This window comes from Myripristis murdjan, chromosome 11 (genome assembly GCF_902150065.1).
Source record: "Myripristis murdjan chromosome 11, fMyrMur1.1, whole genome shotgun sequence".
NCBI classification, from domain to species: domain Eukaryota; kingdom Metazoa; phylum Chordata; class Actinopteri; order Holocentriformes; family Holocentridae; genus Myripristis; species Myripristis murdjan.
In genome coordinates, this window is record NC_043990.1 from 13,858,282 (window position 1) to 13,879,570 (window position 21,289).

General features: G+C 42.7%; 3 protein-coding genes across 10 annotated transcripts in view; all 3 read left to right on the forward strand.

The window, feature by feature from the left end:
- Positions 1-9,744, forward strand: part of ubap2l (ubiquitin associated protein 2-like) — a 29,779-nt gene extending 20,035 nt beyond the window's left edge. For 6 of the 8 annotated variants that reach the window (XM_030063765.1, XM_030063764.1, XM_030063770.1 and 3 more), the window contains 9 exons: positions 116-204; positions 296-349; positions 477-558; positions 1,209-1,426; positions 2,203-2,308; positions 3,757-3,882; positions 6,164-6,231; positions 6,536-6,730; positions 8,266-9,744. In XM_030063765.1, coding sequence (XP_029919625.1) covers positions 116-204; positions 296-349; positions 477-558; positions 1,209-1,426; positions 2,203-2,308; positions 3,757-3,882; positions 6,164-6,231; positions 6,536-6,730; positions 8,266-8,361 — 1,034 coding nt within the window. In that variant the 3' untranslated portion in view covers positions 8,362-9,744. The remainder of the gene's footprint in view (positions 1-115; positions 205-295; positions 350-476; positions 559-1,208; positions 1,427-2,202; positions 2,309-3,756; positions 3,883-6,163; positions 6,232-6,535; positions 6,731-8,265) is intronic. The other 2 variants (XM_030063772.1, XM_030063773.1) reach the window with 1 other exon arrangement.
- A 779-nt stretch (positions 9,745-10,523) lies between these two features.
- Positions 10,524-13,914, forward strand: hax1 (HCLS1 associated protein X-1). Its single transcript, XM_030063778.1, has 7 exons — positions 10,524-10,747; positions 11,322-11,581; positions 11,716-11,939; positions 12,073-12,130; positions 12,654-12,787; positions 13,182-13,296; positions 13,428-13,914. The coding sequence occupies exons 1-7, from the start codon at positions 10,677-10,679 to the stop codon at positions 13,499-13,501; spliced, it is 936 nt and encodes a 311-aa protein (XP_029919638.1). The 5' UTR covers positions 10,524-10,676; the 3' UTR covers positions 13,502-13,914.
- Positions 13,915-16,803: 2,889 nt separating this feature from the next.
- On the forward strand, positions 16,804-21,189 carry aqp10b (aquaporin 10b). The gene is made up of 6 exons (XM_030063774.1): positions 16,804-17,199; positions 18,209-18,335; positions 18,655-18,792; positions 19,049-19,167; positions 20,479-20,696; positions 20,804-21,189. Exons 1-6 carry the CDS (start codon positions 16,882-16,884, stop codon positions 21,027-21,029), a joined length of 1,146 nt encoding a protein of 381 aa, XP_029919634.1. The 5' UTR covers positions 16,804-16,881; the 3' UTR covers positions 21,030-21,189.
- The last annotated feature ends 100 nt before the right edge of the window (positions 21,190-21,289 follow it).

Genomic DNA, 21,289 nt, shown 5'->3' on the forward strand with positions numbered 1-21,289 from the left:
ATTTTCTCTCACAGTGCAGATTCTGGTGGAAAGGGTAATGGGATTTGGGAGCCTTGGCTTGCTCAACAAATAAGATGAAATATTCTGCATATTTTAAATGGTTTTGTGCACACAGGGAAAGCACCTCCAAACCTTCCCCCTGGAGTGCCCCCTCTGCTGCCCAACCCATACATCATGGCCCCTGGACTACTGCACGCCTACCCTGTAAGTTTCTGACACTGCTGACACTGTAGTCTGATATAATTTGAATCATACAAGAATGCCATTTGCTGAGATGTTCCTTTGTCTCTTTCAGCCTCAGATGTACGGCTATGATGACCTACAGATGCTGCAGACCAGAATACCGCTGGTGAGTTTTGATTTCTGAACATAATTATCAACTGCTGCAGTTTTAAACTCATATTTGTTGATTCATAACTTAAATTTTACTCTATTAAAAGCATGATTATTTTCTCTCTGCATTTGCATGCTATTAGGATTATTACAGCATCCCTTTTGCGACACCCACAACGGCACTGACTGGCAGAGACGGCAGCCTGACAAGCAACCCTTATTCTGGTGAGCCGTCCTCTAGCAGCTGCATAACAAAGACAGCTTACGTTCTCTATGGACACTTAGTGGCATGTTAAAGAAGCCCCGTGTGTTTACTATTTCCCTGCCTAACTGTCAAGATAGATTGAGACTATATGTCGACAGTCCACATCAGTTGAACCTGTCCTGTATCTTCATGGCGACACAGGTGGTTAGTGTGTGCCAGAAAAACTCTCAACAGATAAAGCCAGACCTAAAGAACTGCGACAGACTAGAACTGATAAGCTGCCTCATGTTACAGTTAGGCTGTTGTGTTGAATGGGTGTTACGTTTACACAGGTATGGATAATGGGTGCAGTGTGGCACTTGGTTTTTAATGTGTATCTATTCAAAATAGGACAAAGCATAATAATGACCATGGCTGTAAATTCGCCAAGTACAGCTTTAAGACAATTTTTCATCTTTTTTTTTTTTTTAGCCTCTTTATTTTCGCTATGCACTTTGTTAGGAATGTGATTTATTTATTTGTTAGGTTTATTTTATTTTCACTGAACTACCTTTTATTTTAAAAAGACTAATGTTTTGTGGTCTTATGTATTTTTGATCACATCCTTGATTTATATTTTCTTTACACTTGTAATAATTTCTTACTTGGTTCCATCTTCCCCTATCTGCAGGTGACCTATCAAAGTTTGGTCGAGGTGATGCATCATCCCCGGCTCCAGCCACCACATTAGCCCAGACGCAGCAGAACCAGACCCAGACACATCACACCACACAGCAGCCCTTCCTTAACCCTGCGCTGCCACCTGGCTACAGCTATACGAGCCTCCCTTACTACACTGGCATGCCAGGCCTGCCCAATACCTTCCAGTACGGACCTGCTGTGTTCCCGGTGAGGATTCATATTTTCCACTTCTGTGAAATGTTCAGACTATCCCTGAATCTGGGAGGGCTTACTTGTATTTTCAGCCTATTTAGTTATGGTATGCATAATTGGTTAAACTAATAGGCATGCCATAACTGGTAGCTGGGATGCATATTAATGAAACTAATGTGCATACCAGTTAGATTAGTTGGACTGAAAACCAGCAAACTCAAAGCCATCCATGACACATTCGGAAAACCCCCTGTTGTTTACACAGTTCGTCCCATACCGTTGGGCCTTGTTGAGCTTCGTCAGCAGTTGATGCGCTGATTCTGTATGTTGAGATGATAGCAGAGGCTGTTAGTGAAAGCTTTCTGATTGGCTATTCAGCCTAAGCAAATCAGGGTACAAGAAGTGAAATAGGAATATAGTTGTGTTGATATTGTGCCATCTCCCAAGCAAGCTGGCTAACTAGAGAGAGCTGTAGTTGTGGTAAACAAACCTTCCACAAGCAAAAGACAAAACAAGGTAACACACTGTTATTGGCAGTAAGAGACTGTATTGTTTGTGCGCTACTGCATTTACTGTCACCTTGTGTTGTTTATTCGTGATAACTGATCAGTATCCTATATCCATTATCTTCCTTAATTACATTTAGTGTTGAGGACAGAAGCCCCTTTGAAACTGTAAAGGTGGCGAGCCAAAACTAAATAAATAAAATCATTTCACACGTCTTTTTAGACCAAGATGAAATGACATTATGGTTTGGTGTTTTTGTTTTGGCTTCTTTTACTTTGATCTAGGTGGCTCCTACCTCGTCAAAGCAGCATGGTGTGAATGTTGGCGTCAACGCCTCAGCCACACCCTTCCAGCAGGCCAGTGGCTATGGTTCCCATGGATACAGCACTGGTGAGATACCAAACAAAACTTTCCAGCATTGCCCATGGAACCGGCATGTTTTGAGTGGTCATGCAGGTCTAGCTCCATGTACTTGCACTCCTGTAACTGACTGCTGATTCTCATAATCAACCCATCGATGTCTCATTGGTTTTGGATGCACATAGTATTTGATTTGTGTAAACATGAACACAATGCTTGAGTCAAGGTTTTTTTCATGGTTCATAAAACACTCTTAAAACTTGTCTGCTGATCCTGAACTGTTGGTCTCAAAGTAAAGACAAATGTTTTTATTTTCAAATTAACAATGAGCATGATTAATGTTGGGTTTTATCTGTGTCCAAACATGCTGAGAGAACATGGCAAACTGACTTGCATCTTGAATAGCAACTTTCATTGCCTGTGCACACCAGGAAGTACTCTGCTCAAGGAATGTGGGCAGTAAGATTTCATGCCTCAACAACTCATCTGTTTGCAATGGCAAGCAAATATCTAATGTCCCCTTTTTAAATGGCTCCTCATGGCATATGGGATTACCATTTAAGTTAATGGGAGTGGAAAGTGTGGCTCGAGCAGTGGCGACTGGCTATATCAATTTAAAAACTAAGAGGGGTTAGCATTGTCGGTTTCCTGTTGCTGTCTTCCATGGCTTGCTTTGCTCATTTCAGAAAGTGGATTTTGCCCCAGGGGCTTCAACATCCATACATCTCCATCACTTACACTCTACACTCCATCACCAAGCAAAGCACCCATCACCTCCACATATTTTATCACTTGACTCTCCTTTTCTTTGTGCCCATTTTCTTTCATCAATTTCAGTCTAGTTTAGTCTCTCTTATTCATCTATATGCCTTCTGTTATCTACATACCTTCTTTTGTTTTTTTGTTTTTGTTTTTTTCCCTTCTGTCCTTAATTCCACATTATTCTCACACCTCACTGCTCATATCCACCCTCGGTCACACCACGCACAGCACCCATTATTTGTTCCAAGCTGCACCATCGCTGCTTTCTGCCATCACCCAACCCAAGCTCAGTTTCCACCCCCACCCCTGTCCTCCCTCCACACACACATACAGCCTGCCTGCCCCTCACCTCCTTCACCTCCCCCACCCCCCTTCCCCAAAGACTTGGGTCAGATAGTACTTGCAAATGATGACTAGTGTTGATTCTGACTAGCTTATTGTACCAGACAAGTGGCCACATGGGACAGTATAGATGGTGCCAAAAAAATTTTGACAATCACAGCAAAGTGTTGAAATATCAGCAAAGTCTGTTTTGTCTTGGATTGCAAATTTACCTGACACCGTCTGTATTTTCCCAGTGCAGTAAAAACTGCTAGTCTGGTACACAGGTTAAACCAAACACTGAGTTATTTGCAAATACTAGCTGAGACAGGTCTGCCTCCCCTGCCTGGTGTGTCTAACGCTGTGGGCTGCGGCTGTGTGTCTGACTGTTGCAGGCTATGAGGATGTGGGCCAGGCTTCAGGGAGTGGGGATTTCTGTAAGGGCGGATACGGCACTGCCGTGGCCGCCGCTGCTTCTGCACAAAACAAGCCAGCCAGCTCTGTCACCGGGCCTGGAGTCGGTGAGTGCCGCCACACGCCAAACGAAACCAAAAACCCTCTCCCTTCCCGTTTTCCTCCTTGTATCACCGGCCCCACCACCCCCCGCCCTCCTTTGCTCTCGTTCCTTTGCCTCATCGCTGATGAGCTGCGCCTGCGGGAAGACCCTATGACTTCATGAACGCTGTTAGACAGTCCAGTGCAGCCTGCCTCTCTTACAAGCCTAGTCTGCCATTCTGTCTGTTAACCTCTCCGCCAGAGCAACTCATCACCAAGTTCCAGTCTGTCTCAGGTTTGGGTATTTTTGGACTAGAGAGTTATGCTGTCTAGTTACCAGCTTTGGAGTTAAAGGCCATGTCCACAGGAAGCCAGGTAAATCCAAAGACAGTCTTTTGGCTTTCATCCACACTACACCGCACCATAATGTTCACAGTATTTCAGACCATTTTCCAAAAGCCCTCCATCCACACTGCAATACCTGAAAACGCACAAAGTCCCCAATTGCATATGTGTGCATCTCCTGAACTTCCACCGTACAACAAAGAAGCATTTGTTAAAACAGATGGCAGTTTTACTAATGCTCCATTCTCTCCATCCATATCAAAACTCGAGGCCGGCGTTTTCAGATTTGCATATCCTGGAGGCTGTTTTTGAAAAGATCCATTTTCATGTTTTCTAATTTACTTGGCTTAGTTTGTACATGGCATGAAATGTGACAATGCAAGTCAGTAAAAGGGCTGTAGCCACCCTAAATTAGGTGATGAGTAGCTGTGGTCGATGCTGTCCCATTTCCCCCCTGTGTTGCGTGCTTCCACTCATGTTGTCATCACCGACACGTGTATTCCCCAGAGGAGCCTGCTCGCCATCCTGTGGGTCAAGTTGGTCCCAACCCACAAGTAAAGAGGCAACAAAATGTCAACAGTACTTGACCATACCACAGTAATGCATTTTGTTCAATATTGCTGACTGAATACACTTGGTTTGATTGCATCTCATCAGAAGTGGTTGTGAACAGTCAATCTGCTGAAAAAACAAACCTGTTGTGCTCTTCTTTCTAAAAAAAAAAAAAAAAACAGCTCAGAGCAGCATCTGAATGAAAAGAAAGATACATAGTGCAGCTGTGCATGAGGGTTTGATTGCCTGTATTTGTGGTCTTAGTCTTTGGAGTACTGTGTAGTGGAATTTCATGACAAAACCGAGTCGAGAACTTAAACACAAACAAGAGGACTGCCCACGCGAGGAAATGTCAGCACCACACGCTTGTGTTCCATGATGGCTCACATGCAGGAGGGATCTTTGTTTTTGTGATCGGTATCACTCCTTGCAAGCAGAAATTCATAAAGGTGACACTCCAGTGGGTGGAGTGACAGGTTTCCATGAGAAGGAAGTACCTGTGCACATGAGGCAGCCATTTGTTTGCATAGGCAGTCCTCATCACTTGATGTTAACCTCTCCTGGGGAGTTTTGTCATGGAAATGCCACTGTAAGCTTGAGTCTCTCCAGTTTGAATTTCACTCCTCCTCAGCACACCAGTTGACCCTGTTCTGCATGTCCATGGTGATACAGGGGGTCAGTGTGTGCCAGATCAACTACAGCAGTGACCACCAGATACAGTCAGACCTCAACCACTGTGGCTGACTGGAACTGATAAGCTGCAACATCATTTCCCTCTCCTTCCTCCTCCTCTCCTCTCACTTCATCTCACCCCATCTCCTCCTTTATTATCCTTTTTTAAAGGAGGAACTGCTGAATTTATCTGGATGTTATTCTGCAAAAGGAGATTTTGATGACCTGAAATTTGACCTGAAGAATCTTTTCAGCTGTTTTGAGTTACTGTCTTAAATTGTACTGCCTGAGGTGGATTAAAGAACCTTTGTACAGTTGTATTCCCTTACTATATTAAGCAGCAATTTTTTCCAGAATCCTAGATATTTAATATAGATAAGAGGAGTCGCTGTCCATAAGTTTTTATTTCTTCCACATCAAGCAATGCAATTTGACAATATCAGAAGATTTTATTTTCCTTAATCACAAGTTAATAAACCCAAACTAAAACAAGTATACATTTTTATATCAACTTTTGCAGAATAAAAGACTGAAAATGAGTTTCATCTGACCCTCCCTCGACCCTCATTATTTTTAGCCCATATAGCATTTATACTAGTTGGAATCAGAAAATAACCTTGAACAATCATCATGTAGCTGGCTCCGGCTCACGTGATGGATCCTTATGTCCTCCAGGTGCTCAGTTTTCTGATTTTTGGGCTAAGTTTCTTTCCTCTTTCCTCTCTGTTTCCTCTGCAGGAGTCTCTGTGACATCGAGCAACACAGGGGTACCTGATATTTCAGGGTCTGTTTACACAAAGACGCAGGTAATCACGCCGAGCCACTGAGCCAGCTGTCCTTAATTTGCAATGACAGAGCATTTATTTCCAGCACTGACTCTCAGGAAAGCACTTTATACTTCAAGCATATCTTGTACAGATGAATATTTTAACCACACAGTCATGAGTGTTTTACACTGATTGATAGTGACCTGATATGCCAGCTTTAACCAGTAGAATCTGCAATAGTATCCTTGTTGGAGTGCAGTTGCTGACTGATTGATGTTTACTAAATGTCATTTGAACCAAACAAAATCAGGTGATGTGTGTTTTTGCTCCCTTCTTTTTGTAGTCGTTTGAGAAGCAGGGTTTCCATGCTGGCACGCCGACAGCTTCGTTCAGCCTGCCCTCGGCCCTGGGAAGCGGGGGGCCCATCAACCCCCCTGCTGCCGCTGGCTACGCCCCGGCCCCCTTCATGCACATCCTGGCACCACACCAACAGCCCCACTCTCAAATCCTGCACCACCACCTGCAGCAGGACGGACAGGTAGTGTGTGTGTGTGTGTGTGTGTGTGTGTGTGTGTGTCTTTGTGCAGGACTGTAGCTGTTTCTGTTTCTGTCTGTCAGATTCACACAGCACCTCAAGCATTACAAGTTTCTGTTATTGTCAGCATGACCTGATGTGCAGTTGCAAGACAATGGCTTTATATCAAGAAAAGCTTATTTAATGGTGCGTTCAGACAGAGGTTTTTATTCAATGGTAAAAACAATGAAGTGCGTCCAGTGTTCTTTGTTGCATGTTAGCTTCCCTCTGATCTGTCGTGCGACCTCATTTGCTGTGTCAGATTTTGTCACTAACAGTCTTGGGTCAAAATGTTGCTACAGTAACACGCAAAGCTACATGGCAGCTCTTTCCACCGTGACCAAATCAAAGCTGATTGCACAGGTTTTGTCCAAAGTTCAAGTATTTTCCACTCTTCTGCTTGGAGCGTGTGCAGAATAAGCAATAAATGTGAGGTGTAGTTAGTGGATTTATGAGGTGTTTGGGGTCTCATTGAAATTGAATAACAGATGCACATATGTGTATGAACACACCTTAAAATGTGCTTAAACTTGTTTCTTTGGCCCTTGGGTGATTAAGCAGTCTAATATTAATTGAAACTTAATGTTATTCCCATGTGGCACCACGTAGCAGGTGTGAGGCCAACAAAATGAAGATGAAGAGCAAAATGAAACATTGCAGTAGTGGCTCAACAACGACGGCACTGAGAATTTGTGCTGTTTGTTGATCAGAGTTTGATTCCAGACCTGATGGAGCTCAGAGTTCCTGCTCCACCTGTCTTTCCCCTCATCCCCGCTGTAGTATTTTACACACTACTTCTGCAAAGTTGTCCTCATGATTTTGGTGCGCCAACAGGAAATTGAGGTCTAAGGAAATTAAACAAGAAAACAAGGAAATAGCAGCACAACCAGTAAAATGGGGATATTTGTAAAAAACTGTTTACAGTTGAGTCTTCCTTTAAATCTGCTTCTGTCCCTCTACTGAATGTTTTACACTATACTTGATTACATACAGGAAATGACATTTTACTTTGGTATTGAAATTTGGTAGGTTGACATTTCCTTTGTATTATATTGTTCTTAAATTTATTTTTGGCAGGAAGTGTTTGATAAATTCAGAATAGCTGCACAACAGCATGCTGTCCTAAAATATTGATTATGAAATCACCATTTTGACCTCGGGTGGTCTTTGTCGGGTCCTGAAGGAACAATTTATCAGATGTTTTTTTTTTTTTTTTTTTTTTTTCTTTTTAAATCCTGCACTTGCATTAACTTGGATGGCACAGATTTTTTTTGCTTGGCAGGTAATCTTTACCAGTTGTTGGCAGGTATGCCAAGAAGTTGATTTCCAACATTGGGTAGCCACACATTCGTGTGTCTATATGGGGAAACTTGTGTGGGTGTGCATGTGTGTGTGCATGTGATGTGGAAAGAGCAGAGCTGCAGTGTTTTAACGCAGCAGCAGCATCACTTGAATCTGCAGTGAAGGACTGAAACCTCTCGTCTCCTCTCTCTCGGCAGAGTGGCACCGGACAGCGCAGCCAGAACGCCTCCATTCAGCAGAAGTCTCAGATCAACAAGTCGGCATACAACAGCTACAACTGGGGGGCAAACTAACATCCACCGCTGGGGCCCCCCGGCGTCCCAAAGGGTCGTCAGCACCCGGGAGGGGGGGGGGTCATCGCTCCTCCACAAATGGTCTCCATATAACCTGCCCCTTTCTCCTGCAGAGGCTCCCTCCCCACTCTCTCGGCCCAGCACTCGAGCGGCTCTGCGCTGCTCAGAGGAGGTGCTGCGCTGAGAGAACAGGCACTGTCATGTGGCTCGGACGGGTGGGAGGGACAGGAGCAGCTTAAAACAGAGGGGAGATTGGCGCTAAATGGTTCTAGTAACACACCGCTAAGAGGTGAAATATTGCGTGTTGGGAATTTGTATTGTGTTCATCCCCACCCCACCCCTTTTCTTTCAGTTGTATGTAACATAGAACTGTTTTCTAAAAGAATGAATGTTTCCTGTTTGGTCTCTTTTTCTTTTTTTTTTTTCCTTTTTTTTTCACTGATGGGGAGGAATGAAGTAATATCTGAAGGTGGGGGGACACGCTGGTTTTGTATTTCTCACCCTCGACTCCCCACTTCTTAATGGAGAAAAAAAAAATCTGTCCCTCTCCCCACATAATATCCAAACAGATTAATTTGTGTAATTGTCGTTTAATTTGTTTTCCATTTTTATGTCATTTTAAGTTTTGAGAAATGATTCTCTAAATTGGCAGAGTTGTGAAGTTTATTTTTTACCAAATATAGATATATTATATATAAAGACATATAAGCGAGCGCACTGGCTTGGAATGTGAGGAAAGTGTGTTTGTTTTCATGTGACTGCGTGCATGTTTGTACACACGGAGGCTGTGGGTGTGTACTGTACTTTCTGTTTCTGCCTAGCACAGGATTTTTTTCATAATGTATAGTTATTTTCCATTATCAAACTCTTGTACAGTCACTGTTCCCATGGATTATAAATATGTTACATAAAATCCCATCAATTCTGCAAGACATGTTGAGAATGAATGCCAAGGCCAATACACACCCAATTTGCCTTCCAATATGTGTGTTTTTCTTTTTCTTTTTTTCTATAGCCCCCACATCCTCCCCTCTTCCACCTCCTGTCCCCTGACATATTGTAAGGAAACCTGCAGCATTGAATACTGATGGACAGAATTGAAATATGTTTTTTTTTTTTTTTTTTTTTTTTTGGTTTTTTGTTTTTGTCAGTGATTTATTTTTCTTTTTGTACTGTGCATTTTAAAAAAAAATTTAAATGGATAAACTTGTCTTGTACATATATAAAAAAAAAAAACACAAGTACTGTAGTCCTTGTTTGTTCGATGGCTTTCTCCCTTCCCTTATCAGATCCTCGCAGACTTGTTAGCTTTTTTGTTTCATATGTTTTTTATTTTGTAAAAATATATAAATATTAAGTAAATAAACAGGAAAAAGACATTTTCATCATTTTGGATGTGAATGTCTTTTTTTAAGAAACTTTATTTCTGTATTTTGTGGCTTGTAAATGCAGCATGTTCAACCTCAGATGTTCAGGGCTGCTCTGGGGGATGATCTGGTGTCCAGGCTCACACCGTCACAGAGCAGTAAGATGGGAAACGTCAGGCTGAAGATTACACCTCACTTTGTCCTAATTTGACTGGAATAATTCATGTAGTGTGAAATAGTGGATGACTGGGTTGGGCGATAGCAGCAATGATCTCAGAAACAGTTTTGTGGAGAGAAACATAATTTTAAATCCCCACTGAAATCGTCTCAGCAGATATGCTACACTTATTAGTCATTGCTTAGTTTTCATAAAATACATGGCACAGTGCACATGACCATAATTAGCCATGACTAGATCCTTGATTAATTTATTGGGACTGGTTATCTTTGTAGAATTTATGGCAAAATCTCCCTCATATTTTCATTAACTGAAAGAGTAAATGCATTACTACATTCTAAGTACACACACACACACACACCACAGTTATGACTGAGGTTTTGTTCATTCAGGAGTTTAGTTGTGGCCCAAGACATGACTTAAGGTAATATTCAGACAAAATTCATTTCATTATTCTTTCATTTAAAGCAAAGATGCAGGGCTCATTATAGGCAGGGAGTGAAAAGTGGGGTACATCACTTGCGCGTGTCAGAAACTGTGATGCTGAGTGAATAGTTGGGAGCGCGCTTTGTTTTTGCGCGTTGTTTTCGTTAGTTACGGGAGAAAAAAAAAGTCACGTTTACGGCTAGTTGCGTCATTCACAGAAATCTCTAGAGCACTTTACGGCATTGTTGACAACTGCGGCTGTCCTTCCCCCCTGTTTGTCCCATGTTGGAGAGTGTGTCGGGACGCTTCGTCATGACTTAGTTTCCTACAGAAGTGGACACTAAATGAGCGTCTTCGACCTGTTTCGGGGCTTCTTCGGGGTCCCCGGCGGCCACTACCGCGGAGACGGCCGGAGGTGAGTCTTAGTAAAGTGACGTAGCGGTTAGCCAGCTAGCCACCAGCTGACAGCTTGTTCCGGATATTTTCATTAGTGTTGGCTTTATCCAGGAGGAGATTAGCTTCCCCGTGTGCAGGCTGACAACAGGGGGTCTAACTACGCAGCTCCACTGTGAAACATTATGGCTGAGGTTAGCTGTAGCAGTGGCTGGATTAGCAGATGTACACCAAACATGTTCTGCTGAATCACAGGGCAGTGGAAATGAAAATGATGCAAAACTACATCATCCATATGCTTTCTGTTTCTGCAGCCTTACAACAGTGGCATCTTGGGTTTTTTTTTTTTGTTTGTTTGTTTGTTTGTTTAATAAGTGTGATGTAGCTTCAGTGAAGTTGCAGCCAGCAGATACAGAATATGTGTGTGACTCTTATAATTTCACTTAAGCTACTTATATATTCTTCTCGTGAGAGTTTGGGCAACTGCAGCCGACCCAGTCTCCTCTCAATAAAGTAATTTCTCATTCTGATTCTGATATACACAATTGGAAACAATATTTTTGTGTAACTTTGAAACTATCTTAAATTTGACTCAGAGACCCCTTCTTCGATGGCATGACCCATGATGATGATGATGACGATGATGATGATGATGAAGAGGGTGGATTTTACTATGACGGGTACCGGGGGGGTCAGCAGGATCCCTTCGATCATGACTGGAGGTTTGGCTTCAGCTTCGGTCCGGACGGAATGAGGATCCAGGAGCCTCCCGTGTTCGGGCGGATGTTCAGGGAGATGGAGGAGATCTTCGCCCAGCTGGGCCGCTGGGAGGGAGAGTCTGGGTCCGGTCACTTCGGTACGCCCCACATCCTCACACGTTTACCGCTCAGCATGAAACACCTCTTTGTCACCATGGATTGGAGTCGATTGGATAAAGAGATGACTCATATTTTTGTCTCTGTCTCTGTCAATCTCTCCGCCATGTTCCAGATGTTCCCAGTATCATGCCGCCGCCACCACAGGACAGAGCAGAGGGGGGACGGGGAGGATCAAGTGGCAACACCCTGAGGGACTTCATGCTGAAATCCCCAGATGAACCCTCTGGCGGCCCCCGGGCAGGACCGTCCGGCGAGCCCAGACGGGATGGCGGCCCTGCTTTTGAGTCACCAGACTCTCCCAGCGCTCCATTCCACGGGATGACGCCTTTCTCTAAGGTAAACGAGACCGTCGTCCTTTTAGTGTCTTTTTGTTGCTCGAGTAGCATGAAGAGATGCTGGTGATTGATTATTTTTCTTGTTTTCATATTGTCTTCAGTGAGTCTCTGATGCTCTTTTGTTGTCTTCTTAGTTCAATGATATTTGGAAGCGGAGGAGCAGTCCAGAGGAAGAGCGGAAAGAAGACAGAGGTAGCTCACATTTTCAGCTTCTTAAAGGAATACACCAACGTTTTGGACAAAATGCTCTTTTTCTGACTGACCCAGACTGAGATAAGATGTTCACTACCATTTTCAGCTCTGTACTTCCAGTGGTTTGGTCCAAAAATAAACCTTACAACTGTGAAGCTATCTTACTGACATGTTGTCTAATTTAAAATACACATCATGGATTTTCTTTTTAAATGAACACATTTGAGCTTCCTTATATAAGACAGCTTCAGAGTTGCTGTAAGGTGTAGTTTTTCCACTTTGACAGAGCTGGGCTAACAACTCCCATAGACTTCAAGTCTTTGTGCTAAGCTAACAGGAAATGCTATCCATAGGAACTGATCCACTGGACGTACAGAGGTGAAAATGGTACAGAACATCTTGTCTCAGTCTGGGAAAAGGGTATTTTGCCCAAAACGTTGAAGTATTCCTTTAATACAAAAAAGCCATAAAATGCATCACAGGTTTTTGTCCTGTGCCATAACTGATTATTTCTCGTGTCCAGATCTGGATTCTGCAGTCTCCTCTGGAGGCCTGGATCAGATTCTTACTCCCCCGCCCGCTCCGGCGCCCAGCCAGCCGAGGACCCGGTCGTTCTTCCAGTCAGTCACCGTCACCAAAGTAGTGAAACCTGACGGGGTGAGAGAAGAAATTCGCCGCGGATTTATTATTGTTGTTTGTTTTTTTGTGTCCTAATAATGTTAACAGCAGATTTCAAAGAGCTAAAAGGACCATTCATTCGGTCCTGCTAAGCTTGTTGGGTACAGTTTGGCACCAGTAAGATCAGCATCAGAGGTGCAGTTCCTACTGGGGCCACCCGTGCTAAAAAAGTATGAACTTATGGTTCTGTAAGGTAGTTTGGATTAAAGCATCCACCAAATAGCAAATGTTAGACACAGTTTTTTCATGTAAAGCGTATATACTGTGTTTTATTATAGATGATCCTGAGCTTGTTTTATGTCCGCACTTGATTCTGAAAGTCTCGATGTGAGAATTCATGTCATGGTGGTTCATTGTGGTGAATGTTTTTCAGACCGTAGAGGAGCGGCGTACAGTCAGAGACGGCCAGGGGAACGAGGAGACCACAGTCACACGCTCAGGAGGCCCTACCAGCCGGGAGCGGCCGGACGATCAAGGTGGATCCTCAGGTAGTTTATTCCCAACATTCAGCTGCACCAAATGCTGCAGCGCCCAGAGTTTGCCAGAGTATTTTGAGCAGCAGTTTGAATGCAGTTCTCACATACTTATTCTTTTTTCTTTTTTTTTTTCTTTATTCCAGGCGGCCTACACCCTTTCCCTGACATGCGGGATGATGACTCATTATTTTCCAGACTTTTCAGGGGTTTCAGATAACTTGTAAAATGATGAATAATGTAACATGTATGCTCTTGACTCAATAGAATATCTTTTTTTTTTCCTCCGACAAGAAAAGATCTCAGTGTTTGAGTATTATTTTCGAGCCTTGGACCAGCGGATCTCATGAGGGATGTGAAACCTTGCTTTCCCCCCACTCTGTACACGGACAGATCATTTCACCTTTGATTGCCAAGACGATTGCTTTGCATTTAACTTAGTAGCCTATTTAAAATGGCACTGTGACATCAAATTGACCATTAAGGCTGGATGTTGCCAATCCTATTGATTTTGGAGAATACGACACATGAGCCACCAAAGTCATATTCCAAATTTTATTTTTGTATTGTCCTGTCGACTGCCCCATATTAATGTGAGCGTATGATGGGAAAAATAAAGACTTAATATATTTACAGAGTTGTTTTTTCCAGTTATTTGTGGTTTAATTATTTGGATAGTTGCTGGAACATCAACATCTGAAATGGGTTAACTCTGCCTTCTGTGTTTTTGCACACTGTTTTATCATGGGTGCTGTGTCTTTCAGTTTTATCATTCGTATTTTTGTATTTCAGTTTCATTCATACTCACAGCAGTTACAGTTTACATCAGTATTAACTCATTTCTTTAACACTCTTTCCAGGCCGAAATTTCCTTGATGAAACTCGGTGGCCTCGGGTATTATTGGCTAAAACGAGCTTTAAGATAAATTTGGGTAGTTTGACCTCATTGTCAGATTGAACACGGATGTCATTTCTCCACCTGGAGGTTTATCTTTCACAGTGACCTACTTTTCCTGGATACTAAAGAAGCACATGAGGCAGGAAAGCTGAAATATAGGGTAACCGAGTGTGTGCACTCAAAACTACTGGACAGACAGGAACCCACTGCAATGCATGACTGGTGATATAAACCACCAGATAATCGCAAACTAAAAACGTATCAAACATGAGAAGACTGCATGCTTCTCTCCATATGCAGATTATTATGTATTTTCATCATCCACGCAATATTAAAAAATATGAATAGATAGACAAACTTTTCTGTGTAGAGAGAGACATATGCAGCATTATATTTGACTTTTTGAGTTTTGAGCTGATGGTTCACACCTTATTTAGATGTTTGGGTTTGTGTACTGACTGAACTATATTTTATACTAGAAACATACAAAAAAAACAGCAAATTAGTTGGTCAGTGTCAGAAAGAGAGACATGAACCAAAACTAAGGATGGATTTGGACCGACAACAACAGCTGCGATGGACAGAATGAAGAGGAGTCTTTTGGTTTGAGAGTGCATGAGCAACTTTTTAAGGTACCCTCATCCCAACGGTATTTTTAAAATCCAACTTTTCCTTGCTTGTATTTTGCTGTGTGTACTATTTTTGATAGAGTCGTGAAGACTCGTTGTACTCAAGGGGAGTCCAAAATTAGATGCCAGTGAACTGAAGTGAAACATAACAGACTGTTCTCTATTCTCCTCTGCCAGGATCTCTGCAGAAGAGAATGCAATGTCCAATCAGCTCTTTGTCTCTCTCCTTAAGTCTCTGCAGCCCATTTTGGATCTCGTAACAGTGTTGATTCCTAGATTGCAATCCGATCTCGCACCTTATCAGTTTACGGCTTGTTTGTCAAGGTTTGGTATGCACGGATGCAGAACAGATTTTGGGGAGTGCCAAGGGAAAGCCAGCTCTCCTCATTTTTCTCTTTGTTTTTTTTTGTTTTTGTTTTTTTTTTTAACCTTTGCCTCCTTTCTTCCTCTCTACCATCCTTCCTCCTCTCTCCCTCCTCCTCCTCTTCCAGTTATTTGGCCATGCATCAGCAGTCAAATTGAACATTGTCCAGGAAACAAAGGAATAGTGCATAAGTCAGAGTGACCTGTGCGGGCAGGGTCATGGTTGCCATGCACCGAAACATCAGACACATTACGGATAAGCATGATGACTAGATTAATATCCAGTTAAAATAAAAAGCCCAAGGCACTCTTTCATGTGTGAAATTTGAAATTTAAAAAGCCCTCATTGGTATGGCTACTCCTCATGTTTTGGTGAAGCTGCCGTCATCGGGGGACTGGAGATAAGAGCACCTTGGCTTCAAACGGGCACTGCCTGCGGCTTCAAAGAGCATCTTTCTTGCAAATAGTTTTCAGAAAATACTGGAATTATAAAGCACCATGCACACTCTGGTGTTGCCTCTCAGCTGGTTAAAAGATGATGCTCCTCTCTGAGCCTTATAGCAGTTTGAAGGACTCATCATAATGTCCAAATCCATTAGACTGTCATTTTCAACAACTTACGATGACCTTTTCCACACTCCTTCAACTTAGCATCAGACTTACTTTGTTACACTAACCCTCTGCCCAGGGCTAACCTCCTGCCCTGCAGGCTGCAACCTTGGTCTTCCTTGTACATTACAGTAACACTGATCTGGGTTCTCATCTTCATCGTCATTAGTGTGCAACAAGATCTTGGATTCAAGCTCAGAAACGGTCCACGTGTGTTTAATTTCCAGAATGAAGAAAAGGACTGGTGCCTTACACGGAGTGGAGCCTATATCTCTGCCATCCATCAATCCACTTCCTCTCTTTTGAGAGCAGTGACTTTTACCAGTTGAAAATGAAATTGGTGAATGATTATCAGAAAATGCAAACTATAGATGCATGCAATACTCTAGCATACATTCAGTGTGCAACAGTGTGCTACATGACTTTCATGACTCAAGTGGTTTTAAACTAAAACTTATTAATTATAGCCCTTGTCATTCATATCAAGTTAAGTCCATTTTATTTATATAGCCCAATACAAGTTACAAATTTGCCTCAAGTGGATTTACAGCAGCACAACATCTTCTGTCCTTGGACCCTCACAGCCGATAAGGAACAACTCCCTTAAAAAAAAATGAACGGGGAGGAAAAAACAGGAAGAAACCTCAGGGATAGCAACAGAGGAGGGACCCCTCCCACAGGATGGGCAATTTATCATCTCCATTACGGCTGTCAGAGTGAGTAGTGATTATTGGTAAAGAATATAGTGTGAATGTCAGCTTGTTGAGAGCACAGTGCCAAATACACATCAATCTCTGAGTTCATCTTAGTTGATCTTGTCAGTCATATGAGTCTTATAAGTCATATGAAGATAGTTTTTCTCATAGAGGGACAGATCCTGTTTGCACTCATCCTTTGAAGGATCGACACCATCCTGCTCACATGCAGGAGAGAAGAGATGCATCAGGGAGGAAACTGAAATAACCAATCAAATGAGAGGAACAATCAGGGACAACTCCAGGCAGGTGAGATCCCAGCAAGCCAATATCAAGCCTGTGTGAAGGAGGCAGGCTGTGCACAGTGAAGTGTTTTGGACATGCATGTTGTGGTGGAAGTCCAAGGATGTCCTACAAAGTGAACTACTCTCCTCTCATGCGTGCAGGCACACCACCACCTGAGCCATGCCATAAAGTGTGTGACGTATCAGCCGTAGCTCATAGTCCCAGTATTAAAGGGCAAACCCTGCTCAGTCAGCCAGAAAGTTCAGTGTTGACAGGGTTGGATCCACTTGATGAGGCGATTACAGATCTGAAAACAGCTTGTAGACGGGACGGCGCAGAGGAAACCTCGGGGATGGAGAGGCTCCTGAGGAAGTGTCAGATCAGAAACCAGCTGGTCAGGGAGTGCATGGCTGAATGCCTCGGCGTCTACATCCTGATTGTGAGTGCCTTTCTTCTGGCAGTCTCCTTATGATCCTTAGTCATTTGCATGAAATTAAACACATGTGCCATCTTTCTCCAGATTGTGGTAAGCAGATGTGGGGATTTCTTTACATCTAAGTGTGTGTGTAAAGAGAGGCTTTGATAAGAGTCTCTTGCCTTTTTATCTAATGGTGTGACAAAGGATTCAGTAGAGGAGATAAAGCTCTTTAACTTTGTGCAGGTGCATTTGAATGAAGACGCACTCTGAAGTGGTAGTTACATGAGGCGTCCTTGACTATTTATGATTCAGTGACAGAAATCTGCTGAGTCCAGTATCGCTCTTTGCCAACTTTGCATGCAAAATCCAGGTTTTTGCACATGTTCGAATATGTGGTTAAAATCTAAAACACAATAAATGAATGCTGAGCCCATCCATGCATATTCTCAGTGACATATTTCAAATAGTTTTCACTCTGCATGCCCTAATTTAACCCCAAAACGAAACTCTTACTGTCTTTGTTGTATTGCAACTGGTGGATCCTCACAATGGATAACTAAGGACTTTGGCCTGAGGGAGGGAGAGAGAGCAAGAGAGAGAGGGAAAGTGTGACAGAGAGAGAGAAGGAGAGACCAGACGATGTGAGAGGGAGGATTAAAAGTGTAAAAGTTTCTAGCAGTTGACAAGTTCTAATAAATAATGTTATTTGTTCATTTCTGTTTAGTGTTTGGGGAGTTTGTTTTCTAGATTCATTGCCAAGATTCACCTGTCAGGTCAATCAACAATTACAACAGAAATCATAAAGCAATAATGTGAGATCTTTGGAAATGGGGTCCATAAAAAGTGAAATTACTCTGAGGCAGTCCGATATCGTTGCTTATCGCTGCTGGAATTGCCTCAGCTGTTTAATGTGAATAACAACCTACGCAAGGTCTCATTTACATAGTGACTGTAAATCTGGAATACTGCAATTTCCAAATGCATTGTCAATTTACACTCATCCTCTTGAGCGTGTGCCATTCAATTGCAGCTGTTTGGATGTGGCGCCGTCGCCCAGGTGACCACAACCCAAGATAAGAAAGGCCAGTACCTGTCAATCAATCTGGGCTTTGCTCTGGGAGTGACGTTTGGGGTCTGTGTGTCTCGTGGAGTGTCGGGTAAGGTGTGGATGGAGGATACGGCCAAGCACAAACACCTTTTTTTCAAATGTGTCCACACATAGTAAATACAAATTGAAGAGCTCCTTTCCAAAATGCAGGAGACAAAAAAATATTGCCTGAAAGTTAGCATCAATAGAGAAAACAAGGAAATATGCCAAATCTAGTCTGAACTTCTCCTTTTTTCTTCTTTTCTTGGCTGCCACATACCTTAATTAATTAACATGCCTTTTAATCCATGTACAAGTACCACTTAATTTGAAATGGCAGATATGTGGATATCATAATCAAACTCGTGATTTTTGGTCTTCTTTTTAAGGTGCTCATCTGAACCCCGCTGTCACACTCAGCTTGTGCTTTTTGGGCAGACATCCTTGGATGAAGCTGCCTTTCTATGTCTTCTTCCAAGTCCTTGGAGCCTTTCTGGCTGCAGCCACCGTGGGCCTGCAATACTATGGTGAGGCAGAAACCGTGTTCCTTGAAAACAGAGTCATTTTATTGACCAGAGACATTAAACACACAAGGCGTTTGTCTTGGTGGCCTTGAGGCAGAAACATGAAAGGTACAGCAGGAGCAGAAAGCAAGAGGATTACTCATTCAAATTTGGGGAAAATTCAGAGTAGAAATCAAAGTCTGGCAATATCTGGACATATTTATAGTGTGTGTGTTTGGGGGCTTGTTGTTTTTTTCTACGTGTGGTGAGATGCTTGCAGATGCCATCCGGTCGTACGGTGGAGGTGAGCTGACAGTGACGGGTCCCACAGCCACAGCGGGCATTTTCTCCACCTATCCAGCTGACTACCTCAGTCTGTGGGGAGGCGTCATGGACCAGGTCAGACCCCGTCAGCCCCGTCTGAACATCCAGCAGCTGAAAGATTTCTTTACCTGGATGCTGTTTGTTGAATTTTATTGAACTTCATGTGCCAAATTGCCCCAAAACAGCCAGGCCTGTGTTAACATGGACATCATCAAGCCAATAATAATGAACAGTCCTAGTACTGTACACCTGCTGATGCAAAGTACAAAATATTAGGTGCAGCGTTCCATCACTGAGCTGCTCTTACTTTGCGTACAGTTTGCATACATTTCAGAGGAAAATGCTGTATTTTTCACTGCACTACATTTAAGTGACAGGTACAGTTAACTTTGCAGAATAAGCTTTTAGGCCACATGCAAAACATAAAATATAATGCACTGTTAGGGTTGAAACTACACAACAGTCTATGGAGCAGTCATACCTCCAACATTAAAATAATTCTTACAGTTTAATGCATCAATAATTTAACCCTCTGACAATGTCTGTTTACCATTTGATACATTTTAGTACTAATACTTAAAGGTGCAACATGTTCTGAGAGAGAAATTTGAAACTCTTAAAAGTAAAAAAAAAAAAAAAATTCTATAGTTCATTTGAAAATCACATTATAGTTATAATGAATAAACTATCACCAGAGAGAAAATCACTGTTCACTGTTGTTAACAATAGCAGGGCCTGCAATTTTGTTTACTTACATATTTACCATTCAAAAAAACATCATCTAGGCTTCTGTTTGGTTTTAAATCCTCAAAACTGATTTTTTTTTTTTTTTTTTTTAAATTAAATCAGTTTCAGATATTACAGTTATAGTAGAAGGCAAATACATGTAAACATGTATTTGTCATAAAATTATGAATGCAGGAGTTTTACTTGAATATTGTTCCATTATGGCAACACTACTTTTACTAAGGTTAAAGGATTTGGGTGCTTTCCTACCACTGAATATTATCCATGGTGTGTTCAAATTGGCCCAGGTCCAGGTGAAGGGTAACATGACCAACCATAATGATGATGATGATGACAACCAGCATATTAATGGTTGTCATTGCTGGGTGTGGTCATCATATCTCAACTAGATACGTGATCTGCTGGATGGCTTATCTGTTCACTGGGGCTTCAGTGCCACAGCAGATAGATGATGTGTAAGCAGTTTGCTGCACCATAAACGTACACATTCGCTCTTGCCTCAGTAGCAGAGATGATCCACCCCCCCGCAGTTCCTCGACCCATCATAGTAACATAACGTGGGCCTGAGTGATGTCTTAGGTTCATCACACTTGTTAACGGGACATGTGATGTAATGTGATGTTATGTGCGTTCATCCAGGTGATCGGCACAGCAGCCCTGCTGGTGTGTGTCTTGGCTCTCGGGGACCGACAGAACAGCCCGTGCCCTCCGGGTCTGGAGCCGGTTCTGGTGGGAGCAGCGGTGCTGGTCATTGGCATCTCCATGGGGTCCAACAGCGGCTACGCCCTCAACCCAGCCAGGGATTTTGGACCTCGCCTGTTCACATATGTTGCTGGCTGGGGAGCGGATGTTTTCAGGTTTCACTCTACACAAACAATCTAAACACTTCCTTGACTAAAAAACAGTCTGTTTCATCTTCTCATTAAGACTAAGACCATAAAATGTTCTCCTGCTGTCTTCCCAGGGCTGGAGGTGGCTGGTGGTGGGTGCCCTTAGTGGCCACCTGTGTTGGGGCGTTGCTGGGAACACTGGTCTACGAGCTGCTGGTTGAAGTGCACCATCCACAGCCTCCCTCTGAGCTGCAAACCCTGGCTCACGAGGCCACGGAATGCAAGACGGGGCTGGAGCTGGACGAGGTGGAGCCCGACTCTGACAAACCCAGGAATGATCTCAACGGGATCAAGTTATAAAAACAGAAAAGCTCCCAAGGTTCAACATAGCACGACATTCATTATTATGATAATGTCTTCAACTATGAACTATATTCCCTGGGGATTATATAAATGTAATTTATGATGTAAAATATGCATTAAAACTGTCTGTATAAATGTTTCTCAGTCCAAGGTGAAAGTAGTTAAAACTGGTTCCAACATGTTTTGTAATGTAATTCTATATGCAGACAAATTTATACCCTTATCCATCTTTTGATCATTTGTACAAATCCCATGTT

What these genes read in the sequence shown, in the direction of transcription:
- hax1 (XM_030063778.1), top strand. Translation starts at nt 10,677, where the DNA reads ATGAGCGTCTTCGACCTGTTTCGGGGCTTCTTCGGGGTCCCCGGCGGC. An exon ending in TACCGCGGAGACGGCCGGAG is followed by an intron (nt 10,748 to 11,321) that starts GTGAGTCTTAGT and finishes AATTTGACTCAG; the next exon opens with AGACCCCTTCTTCGATGGCA. An exon ending in GGATGACGCCTTTCTCTAAG is followed by an intron (nt 11,940 to 12,072) that starts GTAAACGAGACC and finishes TTGTCTTCTTAG; the next exon opens with TTCAATGATATTTGGAAGCG.
- aqp10b (XM_030063774.1), top strand. Translation starts at nt 16,882, where the DNA reads ATGTCCTACAAAGTGAACTACTCTCCTCTCATGCGTGCAGGCACACCA. An exon ending in TCGGCGTCTACATCCTGATT is followed by an intron (nt 17,200 to 18,208) that starts GTGAGTGCCTTT and finishes ATTCAATTGCAG; the next exon opens with CTGTTTGGATGTGGCGCCGT. An exon ending in TGTGTCTCGTGGAGTGTCGG is followed by an intron (nt 18,336 to 18,654) that starts GTAAGGTGTGGA and finishes CTTCTTTTTAAG; the next exon opens with GTGCTCATCTGAACCCCGCT.